This window comes from Medicago sativa, chromosome 6 (assembly GCF_051527215.1).
Source record: "Medicago sativa cultivar Bolivia chromosome 6, Bolivia_mono, whole genome shotgun sequence".
Classification (NCBI taxonomy): domain Eukaryota; kingdom Viridiplantae; phylum Streptophyta; class Magnoliopsida; order Fabales; family Fabaceae; genus Medicago; species Medicago sativa.
In genome coordinates, this window is record NC_140754.1 from 17,943,229 (window position 1) to 17,958,093 (window position 14,865).

Here is a 14,865-nt window from a genome sequence, read left to right on the forward strand (position 1 = left end):
GATATCCTTCTTACATGATGCATTACAAATTTAGAGTTAGTGAAAATATACTTAGTTAATAAGGGTTTGTTATTAGGTTGTTAGTTTGTTAATTTCATGCAAGCTCTATATATAGCACATCTCATATACTCATAAAGAAATGTTCCTTTTCTATGGAACTCTCAGACTTATTTAAAACTGTACAAAAAAATGAAACTTTCATGTTCTAACGTATTATTGCAACAAAGCTACAAAATGTAGCTTTTACAATTGAGGAGCGTTAGTTATTGTCAAAAATAAATTGACAGGCGTTAGGATTTGCTTCCAAAGTAAAATAAACATAGAACATACAAAGTGTTTAGGGTATTAATTTTCCAAAGTCTCACTTAATTTTCAAACTGCAATGATCGGTGTCCTCGTAAGTATAGTTCATTTGATAAAGACATTGCAATCTGTAGAGATTAAACTTCAAACACGCGATTTTCCATTTATTCATTTTAATTGTTGAAATTATAACCCCTAAATTACTTTGACAAAAGATTTTTTTTGTAAATGATTTGTTTTTACATCGCCTTTATTTTGTTATCCCCTCCCCCAACCTGTAGAGTAAAACAATTTGGGGCAACGTATCATAATATAATCAACAAATTGGGGCAATATTTTTACACTAAAATCAACACTGATCTTAAAATCAAGGATTTATATCATATACATCAACAATATGAAACAAAAAATTTCGACGTCGGCATTGCAACATAAAGTCACGACTTTCGCCGTCGTTGGTGGCCTTTTGCGTAGCCTCTTAGTTAGCGTATGTCACTTGTGCATATGTTGCAGAAAAGAAACACATATTATCTGTTTTTATGATATTTTAATTTTTTTAGTTTAAGCCGCACGATCAATCAAGGGGACCAAAATCATTCAGCAGAGACAGTTGTACTCCCTCCGTTTCAAAATATAAGCAAAATTTACTTGTTAGGTTCATTCATTTAATGATGTATGTGGTACATATTATGGACCACATACATCATTAAATGAATGAACCTAAAAATTAAATTTTGCTTATATTTTGAAACGGATGGAGTATAGACAATTGCTTCCGAGGATCCGGATCCCATAAACAAAGATTGTTTATGTTAACTAGTTACAAACCCGTGCTTCGCACGGGGGTTAGCTACTTTTTTGACAAAATATTATATCGGAAGGATAGATTGCGAAATGACAGATAATTATAAACTATAACACAATATTTAGAGTACTCCTGCATCACGGATTAGAAAATGAAATGTTCAAAACGGCTTGATCACGAGTAACAAATGAAAACATATTTAGTTAGCGGTAGAATCACTTTTCTATTAATAATTGATATCTATCTATAAACCAATGAAAACCCTATTACCAAAGCTACCTGATTTATATCATTTTGACTTTCAGCTTCAACGTATATAAATCCTTTCACATGATCTACAACAAAGGCAGATATTAACTGCAATTTAGTATCCAGTTCTTTTAGGTGAACAAACTTCTGCATCAGACAGATAGTTGAAAGCCTCTCTACATGATTTATATCATTTTGTGTTTTAGCTTCAACGTATATAAATCTTTTCACATGATCTACAGGAAAGGCTAGGGATGTCAATGGATACCCATGGGTACGGATAATATGATACTCGTCCTCGCCCCGTTGGATAAATATGATACCCGTGCCCAGCCTGTATCCTCGTGGGTGCCCACTATACGGGTACCCGTGGGTATTGAGGTATCCATGGGTATCCATGGGTACCCATGGAGTTTTGAATTTATTTATTTTTTGGTACAAATAATAACTTTTTTTAATTACCAAAAAACTTCAACTTTTAAACATCCATACATAATCAATTCAAAATTTCATAAATCATACATAATCCATAGAAAATTCATGATTCTTATATAATCTATATGTTTTATGATGTGAATAAAGTGGAAACGGTGAACTTAATAAGATGAATTAAAAAAATTTAAAATAAAAATAGGTTATTATTGAGGATTTTTAGATGGGCGGTAAAATTTTCTTCAATAAGGTAACAACTTTAAGTAATAAGATATGATATATAAAGATATTTTAGTAATTTACTTAATTTTGTATTGGGTATGTGTACCCGTGGGTATGGATACAATCAAATCTGTGTCTGTGTCCATATAATAATGGGTAGTCAAATACCCGTTTAGCTACCCGCTTCAGACCCGTGACGGATTTTACCCACGGGTACCCGTGGGTATGAGTATTTTTGCCACCCAAAGCAAAGGCAGATATTAACTGCAATTTAGTACCACGTATATAAATCCTTTCACATGATCTAACCTTATTATCCGTATGGTCAATCCTAACTTGTTTAAAGGATTATTCTTACTTCGAATTTTCAAGCTGGTGATGCTCTGATACATTTATATAACAATTTCATCAGACTTTGAGACCAAAATCAACCATCCCAAGCTTCCACACTTTGCTGTGATGGTTTCTCGACTGTATTCTGAGAAAGATGCTGCCATTAGAGATCAGTGCATAGAAGAGCCTATCATATACATTAAGATACAAATTGCCTTATTCAAGCTTGAGCAAGATGTTCAAATTACGGAACATTGCTATTCTTTGTAAATTGAGAACAAAAGTCGCATAATCCGAATATTTGTGATGCATGGTCTAAGGCATAACATAAAAGATAACATAACAACCATTGCCATTACATACATAGTATACTGCAGCAGAAATATAGTTGCTGCCATGTATGTAGTGTACAACCAATTTAAGGTTGATTACAAAAAAAGGGTTGTATTACTAAATCCAAACCTTATTTAAAACATATTGTCATTGAAATATTATACATAATACACATGCCAACATACAACTTCCAAATCGAATAGCAGCTTGTCGTCTTCTTGTAGGTGATTGTCCCTAACAAACTGGAACCGACCTCCTCCCAAGGATTTTTCGGCCTTGTTACGCTCAGCGGCAATGAGGCGGCAATCATATTCTTGACCGGTAAGCACATAGTTGTATTTTTCAAAGAAGTAGCTGCATTTTTCACATTCTAGCAAATTAATGGAAAGAGCAGAACATGAGTGAAAATGCAAACTTCATATTCATAAAAAAAAAAAAAAAAAAGATCAAAAACAAAATCTAAGGGAAAAAAAATTTAATCTAATATAACAATAAAAAAAAGGGTCCTTAAACACATGGTTATTTGATTTTTTTTCAAAAATGATATAATGATATAAAAGATGCTAAAAACCAAGAATAAAAGAAAATTGTCAAAGAATGGATGATAATTACTATAGCCACTTTTGAACATCTAAATTTATTTGAATCTTGAAATAAAGGGGAATGGAGAGAAGTTTCTTTGTAACACTATTTATGGTTCTCACGCAAATTTTTTTTTATGGTTCAAGCAAACATTATAGTTCGAGTATCCGCTAATAAATACTGTTACAAACTAAGATATATGATGACCAAGGTTTTTCTATATGTCCCGGCAGTCAACGTCATTTTTTCTTTACCTTAAAATAACAGTCCAAATTGTGTAATTTGCATTTTTAGAACTTCAATAGACTTGAATTTGTACATAGTATTGTTGCTAAAAAGGTACAAATTCAATGGAACCTAATCTCGTGCTTCCAATAAGGTATTAGTCATAGTATTGTTGCTAAAGGTGTCCTTCTCACTCTATACTCATGAAACTCTCTCTTTTGAAAAGAAACCAGGCTACTTTGGTTGTGCAAGTGCAATACTTTCATCGTAATTAGTTTAATCTTCATTGGTTCCAATTGAGGATCATTCGTCGATCCCAATTTAAGAAGCTGCAGCCATAAATCCTGTGTGACAAGAAAAACATAATATTAAAAGAGAGGAACAAATAAAATGGAAAAAAAAAAGAGATACATTTTTGCAATTGAGCTCGCAAACACAAACACACAGAGGGAACATATTTAATTTAAAACATCAAAGAAGCTACCTGCAGCTTAACCTTAGTGTCCAGCACCATAAGCTCTCTTCCAGCCTAAAATCACAAAGTTAATAATGTTAGGAGCTATATGCATCAATTGATGCACAAGTAGCACTATCCCGGGGATGTTAACTTACAACTCTCTCGAGTGGGCTAAGATTGTCTGCTAAAGGATCCTTGCTGGTCAACACAGGTAAGATAGAGATAGAAAGTACAAATAAATTCCAATGTGATAGGACAGAAAAGATGGGGATATCAGTCAAGCCTTGCAGCAGAACCCTTAAGCGTATTAACTTCCTCTCCAAGTCGCGAAAAGACAACCTTCTTCTCATCGTCGTCAACATTCACAAACTCCTTCACCAAGCCATCTAGAGACCTAAAGCATGAATAATTAGTTCACTCAGCTATCAAGTATATTATTCTAGTCTCTTTTGATGCTAAACATATATTTTAAACTAACTTTAGAAGTAAGCTGACCATGTTCATCACAGTTGGTGCCACATCTCGCATTAATTAAAACTACAAAATTGTCCAAATCGCGACCACCAACATAATCTTCACCGGTTTTATTGTTCTTTGGGGAAAAATTAAATGTGGGATAGGAATGAACATCATATCTGAAGAAATTTGTAAAAACAGTATCATGATCAACCTTGATATATTCATAATCAGGGGAAACTCATCAAACTATGATAAAAGTAGTCTTAGACATGAGAACATCCTTACATAAGCAAGGTCCTTGCAATGACCACACCTAAAGATAATAGCAGTGAATTTGTTAAGACAAAAGTGTAAAGTAATCATTCCTTTTTACTCCAAACACACAGCTATTATTAGAAATTGTTTTAGAGAAAACCAAAGCAAATTTTTTGTTAAAAATAAACACCAAACTAAAATCAAAATCAAAGTTACACAAACAGAACAAAGTATATGCTGACCTTTTTCTGAGGTCTTTTCGATGGTTCATCCTCACTCTCCTTCTCACTCTCATTAGAGTCGGAACTATCCTTGTCAACATTCATCTTATCCTGTCAATTACGAAAAGTTTTATATATAAATAGTTTTACACATATAAATATATAAACTGAATATATATATATAATTGAAACCGGAATATAAATAGTTCCCAACATATCAACATATCATTCATCTTGCACCAACACTCACAAATTTTACAGTCTTTGTGATAATATAATTCCCAACATATAAATATATCCACAAGAATCTTTCATCACATTCTCCTGTCTGTTCAGTGCTGAATTTGACCCCAAATGATCTATAAGAATCATCCACGTAACAAAACACTCAGAAATCTTCAAAAATAAAATCCTACATTAAGAAATAAAGCTAGACTACTTGCATACAAAACAATGATCCAAATTGACATAAAACAATGAAGAAACTCACATTTTCATTTTTGCGGAAAGTAACCTCCTTCGCAAAGGTACTCTAATTATAATCTCACATAATTCCAATTTTAATGCATGTTTGAATTGAAATCGAGTTTAGTAAAATCATTGTGACACTATCATTTCACTGAAGCTCTAAATTGTGTCAAAATCACAGTGTCGCGTATGATTTTATCAAACTTAGCACTAAATCAGATCTCCATGATTTTACAATCTTAACAGAAACTCGTTTTAAAATGCCAAGACTCTTTCAAAGCTCAATGTAACTGCTACAAAAGTATTACACAGTATATCAGAAAATCACACCTTTAGGTATGTGACATACGCAGATTTCACGTGCCCTCCCTTATTCAGCTCTGACATCATTGACAACAAATGTAACTTCGGGCAATTCTTCGTAATGATCAAGTCCAGATAAGATAACCATCGGAGAACTGCATTTACCAAATTATAATAGAATAATGATCAGTTTTAGCCCCACTCCAAGAAGAAAAACATTAAGAATATATCAATGAACAAAATATGCATCACAATATAGCTGAATCAAAGTGCAATATGAATAGATATTTGATTCAGCTATATAAGATAAAAAAGAGAGGAAAATGTTGATATATTACTTATAGTAAAGATGAGCTTACCTCATTTCATACTTGAGCCTTGTTTTACCTACAGAATCAGATTAAAAGAGAAAGGAACATTTCAGTATATACTTTACTTCCACCATTCTGGCGTGGTTAACCTGCAACTGGTTAACCTGCGGTATGACAACTTTTTTATTAAATCGCATATCATTGAACATTAGCGGTTATAGTGTAACGGAATTTGTACAAATAACTATTTTAAGGTTGGAGTTAAAAGGTCCTACAAAGAGCACATTCATCTAGAGTCAGGCCAGGACCACTAAACATTTATTTAAGTCTCTGGCTAATCAAATTGTGCTTTTTACAAAAAAAAAAAAAAGATAAATAATAATAGGTACATTGAGCTTTTTACACATTATATGGTTCAGTTAAGTACTTTAGTTTTTTTTTTAAAAGAGTTAGGTATTTAGTTATTACGGTTAATGTATAATTTAAGCTTTTCATTCATAACTTTTTTACTTAATAGTTCTAAAAAATATTAATTACTGTAATAAAAAATATTAGTTCTAAAAAATATAGCAAATAACAATTGAAGTTTGTCAAGGCATACATACCAGTGGCATATAAAGGAGTTTTAGTGTCTTTAAATCCTCGAAAAACTCCCTGCATTGCTAATGAAAGAAGAACCGCAGGATCACCAAGAGATCTCAATTTCAAGTACTATTGTGCAGGATGTAGCATAGGAGAATCCCGTACAAATGATTCATATTAGCCTATAAGTCTCGTAATGTTTAAACAAAAGTAATTACAGAAGTCACACTTATTAAAGTTAAATACTCAAAGATACAGGACATGCCATGAGAAAGGTTTACAGAAAAAGTACCAATTACATTTACACTTGTACATAAAAAGAATTTAATCCATAGATACCATCACACCTACTGATACCAATTCTTAACCACGATGTTATACTTTCCCACAGATTATACTTTGAGCAATTCTTGTCATTTCAGTCCAACAGAAAACATATAGAAACATAGAAAATCAAATAATAACAATAAAAAATCAATGCATTCATTTGGGGGAATTTCTAATCATGCAAAACAACCTAATTTTTTTACGTCATCTCACTCAATTTCACAAAATTAAATCCAAGGGAAGTATTACACTAACAGGAACTCACATGTTTTGAGTTGATTCCCTTCAAAAGCTCCAAGCTGCTATCAGACCCCAAGCTTCTACTTTAGTTCATAATTCCTTTTCTTGCATCTAACACCAAAATAGAATCAAAACAGCTCCAACTAACACACATGCAATTAGAGGCTAATCAATTAGCATGTGATAAAAACCAGATTTTTTACAACAGGGACATCAATTTTCAGCACTTTCCTGCAGTAAAAAATACAATTAAAAAAGACAGTTTTCTACACAAATTTTCTACACAAATTTTTAGTACTAACCATCACTTTAATCTTATTGTTCACTTGAAAAGATACACATTACATGAAATTAATACAATGCAGAGGTCAGTAAGGACTAAAAATAACGAATCAAAAAGAACTCTTATTCATATTTGGAAGGATTTTCGGCCCAAAATGATTAGCGTGCGTACCTTCTTTCATCTTCTCTACAGCTTCAAGCAAAGGTTTTCTATTAATTTTCCGCAACCACAGAAAAAAAAATATAACCACATATCAGAATTCATACCAAAGGAACAGTTTATTCACAAACCCTTACAAAAGGGAAAGTTTGGTCCCGTAAGACTTATAAATGATTAAGATAGAATCAAGCTCAATACATCAAATTAAAAAAGGTAGATTTATATATATGGCTGCAATTGCATTAAGAGAAGATAATTTTGATGTAACTACAGACCTTTCGAATGACAATATAATCCCCAACTGATAGATTCAGCTCCACTTCAGACACAGCAGAGTATGGGAATAAAACCTGCAAAAAGAGTAAATAAAAGTTACAAAGGAGAAAACAGCCACTTGTTTAACAATTTGTAATATGTGTGTGGCCCCGTGTATAAGAAAAGATCTCTTAATAACCTCTCCTAAGAAGTAACCCATGCTGTCTGTCGATCCGTTATGTGTCGTCTGTGAAGCATAAACACCATTCACTTCTTCATATGGTGGGGGTGGTGGCATGCTGTTATCCATACTGGGAGTAGGAGGGGCTTCAATTCGTTGTCTTTCTGATATCATCTATATAAATATACATATAGCACATAATCATACATTTATAACTTAAGAAAATTACAGATATATTAATCAGCTTATTGTACTTCTCAAAAACAAATAAAACAACAAAATGATAAAAGGATGAGTGCTTACCTCCCCCTCAAGCTGATCAAGAATTTGTAGGACTACTTGGTGATAAGAACGCTCCGCTTCAACCTTCATTAGAAGAAATAAAATGCGCGATTAATTAAAAGTTACAATTTGTTATTAACTAAGATCCAAATTTTCATTAAACTGAAGAACTACAGAATCATAAGAAAAAACTGCATACCATTGCTATAAGACGTTGAAGGGTTAACCTCTGCTGCTGTGCTTCAACAGCAGCCGATGCTGCAGCTGCTTTCCTCCCCAATATGTTCATGTTTGACTTCAGGTCTTGCAGCTTTGCTTCTGCTGCTTCTAATTTCATAGCAATCTCAGAATTGCCTGGCAATTCTCTTACTTTTGCCCGACGTTTAGAAACTTCAATAGCCTGTCTAGGCTCAAAAGACAAAGTAATTACAAGTCAATATAGGTAAATGCAATTGATGATAAAACATGTACTGAAACACTGGAAAAGACAAAGATTATAAAGAGTAGATGAGAAATTTAAATGGAAGCAACAGGTTTTGAAAAGTCAAGTGAAAGATAAACCCCGTAATACCTGGGCTTCAGCATCCTGTCGCATTCTATCATGAAACAAACTTCCAATTCCTACCATGAAAATTTTCCCTGCAACTACATAGATTAACACAAAAGACTAACAAAGCTCAACAATAAGATTTCAAGCAATACTTACATTGCTTAAACGATTAATTGAGCGCTCCACAAGCAAAGAGACAACAACAGGCCAGGTAGGAGTCAAGGCCAATGACCTTGGTTCTTTTACAGTTTCTGCCATCTTGAACTATCCAAAACCAAAGTCCAAACCTTATATATGGAGGGCCTTTCAGTTCCTGTTATCTGCAGATCAAGTTCTTCCTCCACTTTACTGAGGTCTTCCTCCACTTTTCTGTATATAAAGGTCATTCAGATTGTGTCATTGTGTATCAAAAGTAAAGAAATTACAGGCAATGAATCGAAATCTTATGAATCAAAGAGAAACGGGTTTAACAGACGAAATGAAAGTTTGCAAGGAGGAAAATTACACACACGGACTATATAGAATCAGAATGATACCATACCTGTCCTTATTCTTTTGACCCTTCTTCGTATTTGTAATCCCACCATTGCGCTCAAGCTCCAACGCCCTTAGTTTATTTTTATAAGCAGATGTCTTCTTCACCATGGCCACAGCCTTAATTAACAAAAAAAAAGTCAGTGCAATAAATCTGGATGTTTTAATCTTCTGAAAACATTTCACAAATAACAAATAGAGCAAGTTTCGATTAAGCCGTAGCCAATATGTCATGAGCCCAATTTTTACAACTGTGGCTGTCACCATAATTCCTAGCACTCAAGGACCATGAAATGAACAAATAATATAAATAACAAAATTGCAATAATGAAATATTATACCAAGAATCAGGCTAGATAACCTCCCTATAGAATCAGGCAACCAATCAACTTGGTCCATCAACTTGTCCTGGAGCTTGAGATCACGAGTTCCTTTCTTTGCAGAAACCTCAATTATGCTAGCAAGTTTAATCAAACTCAACATATCACCATCTTGACCTACAAAACAACATCCCATCAGCACAACATTCCATCAAAGTCTAATTCGACAGCAATTTAGGCAGCATCAACAACATTAGAGACCGCAATTCTCAACGATATCAAGAATAGCGACACAACCGATCGTTATCATTACTACTACCATGGTTTAAAACCTTGAATATGGCTATCCAAACAAACAAAAACATAAATAACAAAATTGCAATAGTCAAATATTATACCTGTAGCAGTTGTGAATTTTAATGATGAATCCAAACTCATTATGGTAGAATGTAGACTTGGACTTGCTCACATAACTATCATCTCTTGTAAACAATTCAGAACCCTTGACAGAAACATCTTTCTCAACACGAACCAAGGTAGAAGAACCAACACTTGAAGGAACCTGCTTATCAAAACCACTTTTAGAACCAAAACCAGAAGCCAAATTCTTCGAAAAATTCGTCGAAACCGTTGAAGAAGAACCATTAGAATAACCAATTTTCCTAGAATTTGAACCATTAGAACCACCACTTGGATTTGAAACACAATTAGAAGCTCTCTGAATCAATTCATCAAACAGTGAATGAACATTCTCAAAAACTAATATGGCCCTTCATAATGTTTAACACAAACAAAAACCCAGTAACATTAGGCACAAACAAAAACAAAACACCAGGCCAAAACAAAAACATGCAACAACAAATCAAAACCTCAATCGATTAACACCAAACAATCTCAATCGCACAAAAGAAAAAGGAAAACAAAGAAACTAAAAATCACAAAAAAGAAACATGCATGCCGATCAAAAATCAAAAACCCACCTTTGATCGATGATGAAGAAAAACTGAAGAAGAAGGTGGGTTTCTCAGTTTCTCCTTTCTCAATTTCTAAGAATCCCGCAACCGTGAGAGCAAAGCATGCACGAACGGTCGTTTTTGGAGAGAACGGTTTTAGGGAGAAGGGGAGAAAACACGTTTTTTTAGAGAGAGAAATGAAGAATGAAATGGGGAAAATTCTGTTAAATGACCATATATATATAGGGGAAAGACAACAATTACCAAAATGCCCTCCTTTCAAATTACAGGATTACCAAAATGCCCCAGAAGGGCAAAATGGTAAAAAAAACAGCCAACTATTTTTATATTTAGTTTAGTAGATATATCGTAGCAATGTCACTCTCTTTTTAAGTTATATGATGACAATACACTCCACTGGGTTACGTTTCCTCTCTTGTTAGTCATAGCCACTTCATCATTAGATTCATTATCGATCGGGTTCATCACAACTGAATTACCTTCAAAACTCATCACAATACACAAGATTAAAAAATGTAAGGTATTCCACAAGTTATCAAATTCATTTTGTGTGATTCTATCTTAGACTGTGGTTGAAGATAGGATTCATACATACTAGTGTCTCTTTTCTAGTCATTCAATTTCTATTCTAAGTGTCTAAGTCATGCATATGTTAAAAGGTTTCTAAAAAATATGAAAAGGATAAAAATGAAAAATTAAAATGGGTGATTCGAATCGCACTTGTCTTAACTCATTGGACACATCTTAAATCAATAAATCTCATGACGGTCACTCTATCATCAGTTTAATGGACTTAAATTCATCGAGCAATTGATGCATATTTTACCAACTCGATTTAAATGATGATCCAATGTCTAGGACTTTCTTCTAACTTAGAAATTTAAATTATTCTAAACCACTAGTTACTTACTATTTGGTTCATATCTGTCATGACACATTAATCATGAGTTCTTATATCAGTTCTAGTCAATTAATCTTCCAACACATATAACAGATGCAACACATACGACATTCAAACATATATAACAGATGAACACATACGACATGATAATGCAAGGATCAAAGGCAACTTATACAACAATTCTGTGACTGTCGAACGACCATTGAATCATGCAGAGGGCTTGTATATGCTCTGAGCATGGTATTCAATGCATCGCTGCTTTTCATCATTAATTAAGGACACATTAACTCCGGTAGTCAATAACCTCTTAAAAAAAAAAAAAACTCCAGTAGTCAATAATAATTTTAACACTCCTTCAAAAAAAAAATTGTAACATTTTTTTTAATCTTTATTTACATGTAGGATACCTGAATAAAAAAAATATTGATTTCTTTATTTTGGTAAAAATAAAATAATAATTTCCCACGAAACCTAAAAATAAATAAAACCACTTATATTGTTTGTTGATCTTCAAAAACGGAGCTAAACTACACCGCAGCTTCCATCAAACCCCCCCAGCTGCCATGAATCGTTTCTTCATAAAGTCCTCCATACCGGACTACTACTACGACGACTGGATTTCTGGATACGAAGGCCGTTACGATATGATGCAGACAGACAGGCATAAATTATTAGAAAGTCAATCCAATCCGGACTACTACTACGACGACGACGACGACCTATGTAATGCATACGAGGACGAGATGGATAAACTACATACCGAAACATATGTCAGTTCCTATAAAAACATAACCCTATTTGACATATCTTGTGTTGATACTTTTTTGGAGAAGATATCTTCTGGTCATGTTGATATCAATATTGCTGATGTTCAACTAGCTTCGCGTATTTATGACAGTGCAATTCTTGTTCTTTCTTGTCGAGATGGTGTTAAAACCGAATCCATTACTATTGATCAACAAATGACAAGATTTCAACTTCCAAGGCTTATATTTATCGTCGATATTCTTGATCAGGGAGGAGCAGATCCATGGAACGTTGTAGATCAAGTAAGATCTAAGCTTAATCATCATTGTGCTGCAATTCAAGTTCCAATATGCATTGACGATTGTTATGTTGGATTTGTTGATCTTGTCAAGTTAAAGGCCTACTTTTTTCGCTCTAAAACGTCTTGTGGACGTTTTAATCTTGCCAACAAGTTAAAGGCCTACTTTTTTCGCTCTGAAACACCTGATTATGATTATGATTATGACGATGCAAAAGTAGAAGAAGTACCCAAAGATATGCAAGCCTTTGTGTTGAAAAAAAGACACGAACTCATTGAAATTGTATCAAAGGTTGATGATAAAATTTCTGAAGCTCTTCATGGTGGCAGCCAAATTCCAGAGTCTTATCTCGATGATGCAATTCGTAGGGCAACTATAGCAAGGAAATTTGTACCAATTATCATGGGTATTATGAGGAGATATGAGGGGATAGAACTATTTATGGAGGGTGTAATTAGGTATTTGCCGAGTCCAATCGATGTTAGTAATTACGCTCTTGATCTAAATAGGAATGGCGAGAAAGTTGAATTGTCTGGAAGTATTGATGCTCCATTTGTTGCAAAGGCTTTCGTAACTTGGTATAGGTTGTATGTAAAAATAACTTACCTAAGAATTTATCAGGGTGTTATTAAGAAGGGTGATTTTATTACAAATGTTAACACTGGTAAGAAGATTGAGATTACTCGTTTGGGTAAGAGACGTGAACATGATGAGAGTGAGGAAGTTAAAATCAAGGAAGTTGATGAAGCTTATGCTGGAGAAATTGTTTTTGTGTTTGGTGCTCATCTTGAATCTGGAGATACTTATACCGATGGGTCTGTTAGATATACAATGACTTCTGCTGATGTTCCTGCTTATTCGGTCTCAAAAGATTCTGGAGAGAAATTTTCAATGGTGTGAATTGATTCATTCTAGAGAAATAATGATCCTCCTACTTACCCAGTTGGTTTGGTTTATTAGCTTTGCAATGGTTTGTTTCTTATTTATAACTTATTTTTTATGGTGAATCTGTTGCTTAATTATTGATCTCTGATTAGTTAGTAGATACCCTTTTTTTTACTGTGTTCTGCATTTAACACTTGATCCTATCTCTGCTGTCAATATTATCTATTTGATTCTTAAGTTTAACATTTAGTGCAAAAGTCATGTTAAGACTTGATCCTTCATACTGATAAAAAAAAGCAAGACAGGGTTACTTAAGATAACTTACAGGGCATATATATAAGGCGGAGGCATATATATAACCAGAGCAGCGGCATATATATAACCAGGGTTATATAAGGCGGAGGCATATATATAACCAGAGCAGCGGCATGACAATTGCAAAAGACGGAGGGATATGTAAGGCAAACTCTCTTCTCTTTTGATTTGTTAAAAATTCATAGCATGATGAGTGAATAATAGGAACAAAATTAAGGTAAGAGAGAAGTTGAAATGACAACTTCCCCAACCAGATGCATCTATTTTTCTCTTCATCTGTTTCTATCTCTTTTTTCAGTTAAGATTGTTACGTTGTGGCTGCCCTACAAAAAAATTTCCCTTTCTATTTCAGAACAAGGTGCTTTCATTCATTGTTTTTGTTCCAACTCTGCATTACCTGCATGCACATCTTTGACAACAAAAGTTATGGTTCTTATGCCTACATATTATTTCACATCACTTGAATTTATAAAGTTAAAAGTTTTGTCTTCTGTTTGTGTATGACATCACTTGATTAGTGAAGATGTTGCATTGCCAAAAAGATATAAATATAAAAATTGACTTAAAATAAACTTACATTAGACTGTCAACTAAAAGTAAGTTGTCTTCCTTTCCACCTACAAAAATTACCATCAGTCTCCCTTTGGTAACAAAAATTTACTTAAAAATCTCCTTTGTAATCACATACAAAAACACTTGCATACCTTGCATCTACTCTATTCTACGGTTTAAAATGTAAACATTCCTGCGATTGAAACTATGAAATGAACAATGTGAGGAATACTTTTCTTCAAGATGTTTTGTTGTCACTTATCTTAAGAAGACTAACTGGTAGTTTTATAAGGACGGAAGATGTAGTAAATATAAAAGGAATAACAATGAATGTAGCAATTATCTTGCAAAATCGTTCAACCTGGACACAAGGTGCTAAAATCGGTGCTAAAATCCACTGCAAGGTGAAGAGAGAACATAGACATGAATACTGCAAAGATATAAGTACACTGAACAATACTACAATATTTGAATGTTTTTTTTACAATTTGGGGAACATATCATAATATAATCAACAAATT

The 14,865-nt window shown here is 33.5% G+C and overlaps 1 protein-coding gene, 1 long non-coding RNA gene and 1 pseudogene across 10 annotated transcripts; 1 reads left to right on the top strand and 2 right to left on the bottom strand.

Annotated features, from left to right (window-relative positions):
* Positions 1–3,532: 3,532 nt before the first annotated feature.
* On the bottom strand, positions 3,533–7,273 carry LOC146913353 (uncharacterized). Of its 6 annotated transcripts, none has more exons than XR_015013435.1 (10): positions 7,133–7,273; positions 6,564–6,620; positions 6,007–6,122; positions 5,675–5,802; positions 4,898–4,987; positions 4,686–4,713; positions 4,437–4,576; positions 4,097–4,335; positions 3,969–4,013; positions 3,533–3,828 (listed from the first exon to the last, which is right to left on the bottom strand). It is a non-coding gene; the product is annotated as an uncharacterized LOC146913353 (long non-coding RNA). The 6 variants fall into 6 exon arrangements; XR_015013437.1 differs by having other exon boundaries at positions 4,097–4,327; positions 6,007–6,034; positions 6,564–6,669; positions 7,133–7,250; XR_015013433.1 differs by having other exon boundaries at positions 6,007–6,034; positions 6,564–6,669; positions 7,133–7,250.
* Positions 7,134–10,835, bottom strand: LOC146913354 (SH3 domain-containing protein 2-like). 3 transcript variants are annotated; one of them, XM_085716536.1, is made up of 13 exons: positions 10,652–10,835; positions 10,070–10,233; positions 9,693–9,848; positions 9,359–9,471; positions 8,974–9,186; positions 8,839–8,888; positions 8,467–8,671; positions 8,289–8,351; positions 8,004–8,159; positions 7,825–7,899; positions 7,562–7,599; positions 7,410–7,432; positions 7,134–7,218 (listed from the first exon to the last, which is right to left on the bottom strand). In XM_085716536.1, exons 5-11 carry the CDS (start codon positions 9,073–9,075, stop codon positions 7,585–7,587), a joined length of 666 nt encoding a protein of 221 aa, XP_085572662.1. In that variant the 5' UTR covers positions 9,076–9,186; positions 9,359–9,471; positions 9,693–9,848; positions 10,070–10,233; positions 10,652–10,835; the 3' UTR covers positions 7,134–7,218; positions 7,410–7,432; positions 7,562–7,584. The 3 variants fall into 3 exon arrangements, with proteins under 3 accessions (XP_085572662.1, XP_085572661.1, XP_085572660.1); XM_085716535.1 differs by having other exon boundaries at positions 7,134–7,250; XM_085716534.1 differs by having other exon boundaries at positions 7,134–7,338.
* A 1,330-nt stretch (positions 10,836–12,165) lies between these two features.
* On the top strand, positions 12,166–13,707 carry LOC146913355 (elongation factor G-1, mitochondrial pseudogene; annotated as a pseudogene). Its single transcript, XR_015013439.1, has one exon. The product of XR_015013439.1 is annotated as an elongation factor G-1, mitochondrial pseudogene (transcript).
* The last annotated feature ends 1,158 nt before the right edge of the window (positions 13,708–14,865 follow it).

Excerpts from the sequence above, each read along its gene's own strand:
- LOC146913354 (XM_085716536.1), bottom strand. The coding sequence starts at position 9,075 with ATGGCAGAAACTGTAAAAGAACCAAGGTCATTGGCCTTGACTCCTACC. Across the intron at positions 8,352-8,466 it reads TTCAACGTCTTATAGCAATG|GTTGAAGCGGAGCGTTCTTA; the intron begins GTATGCAGTTTT and ends CTTCTAATGAAG. Across the intron at positions 8,160-8,288 it reads TTGATCAGCTTGAGGGGGAG|ATGATATCAGAAAGACAACG; the intron begins GTAAGCACTCAT and ends ATATTTATATAG.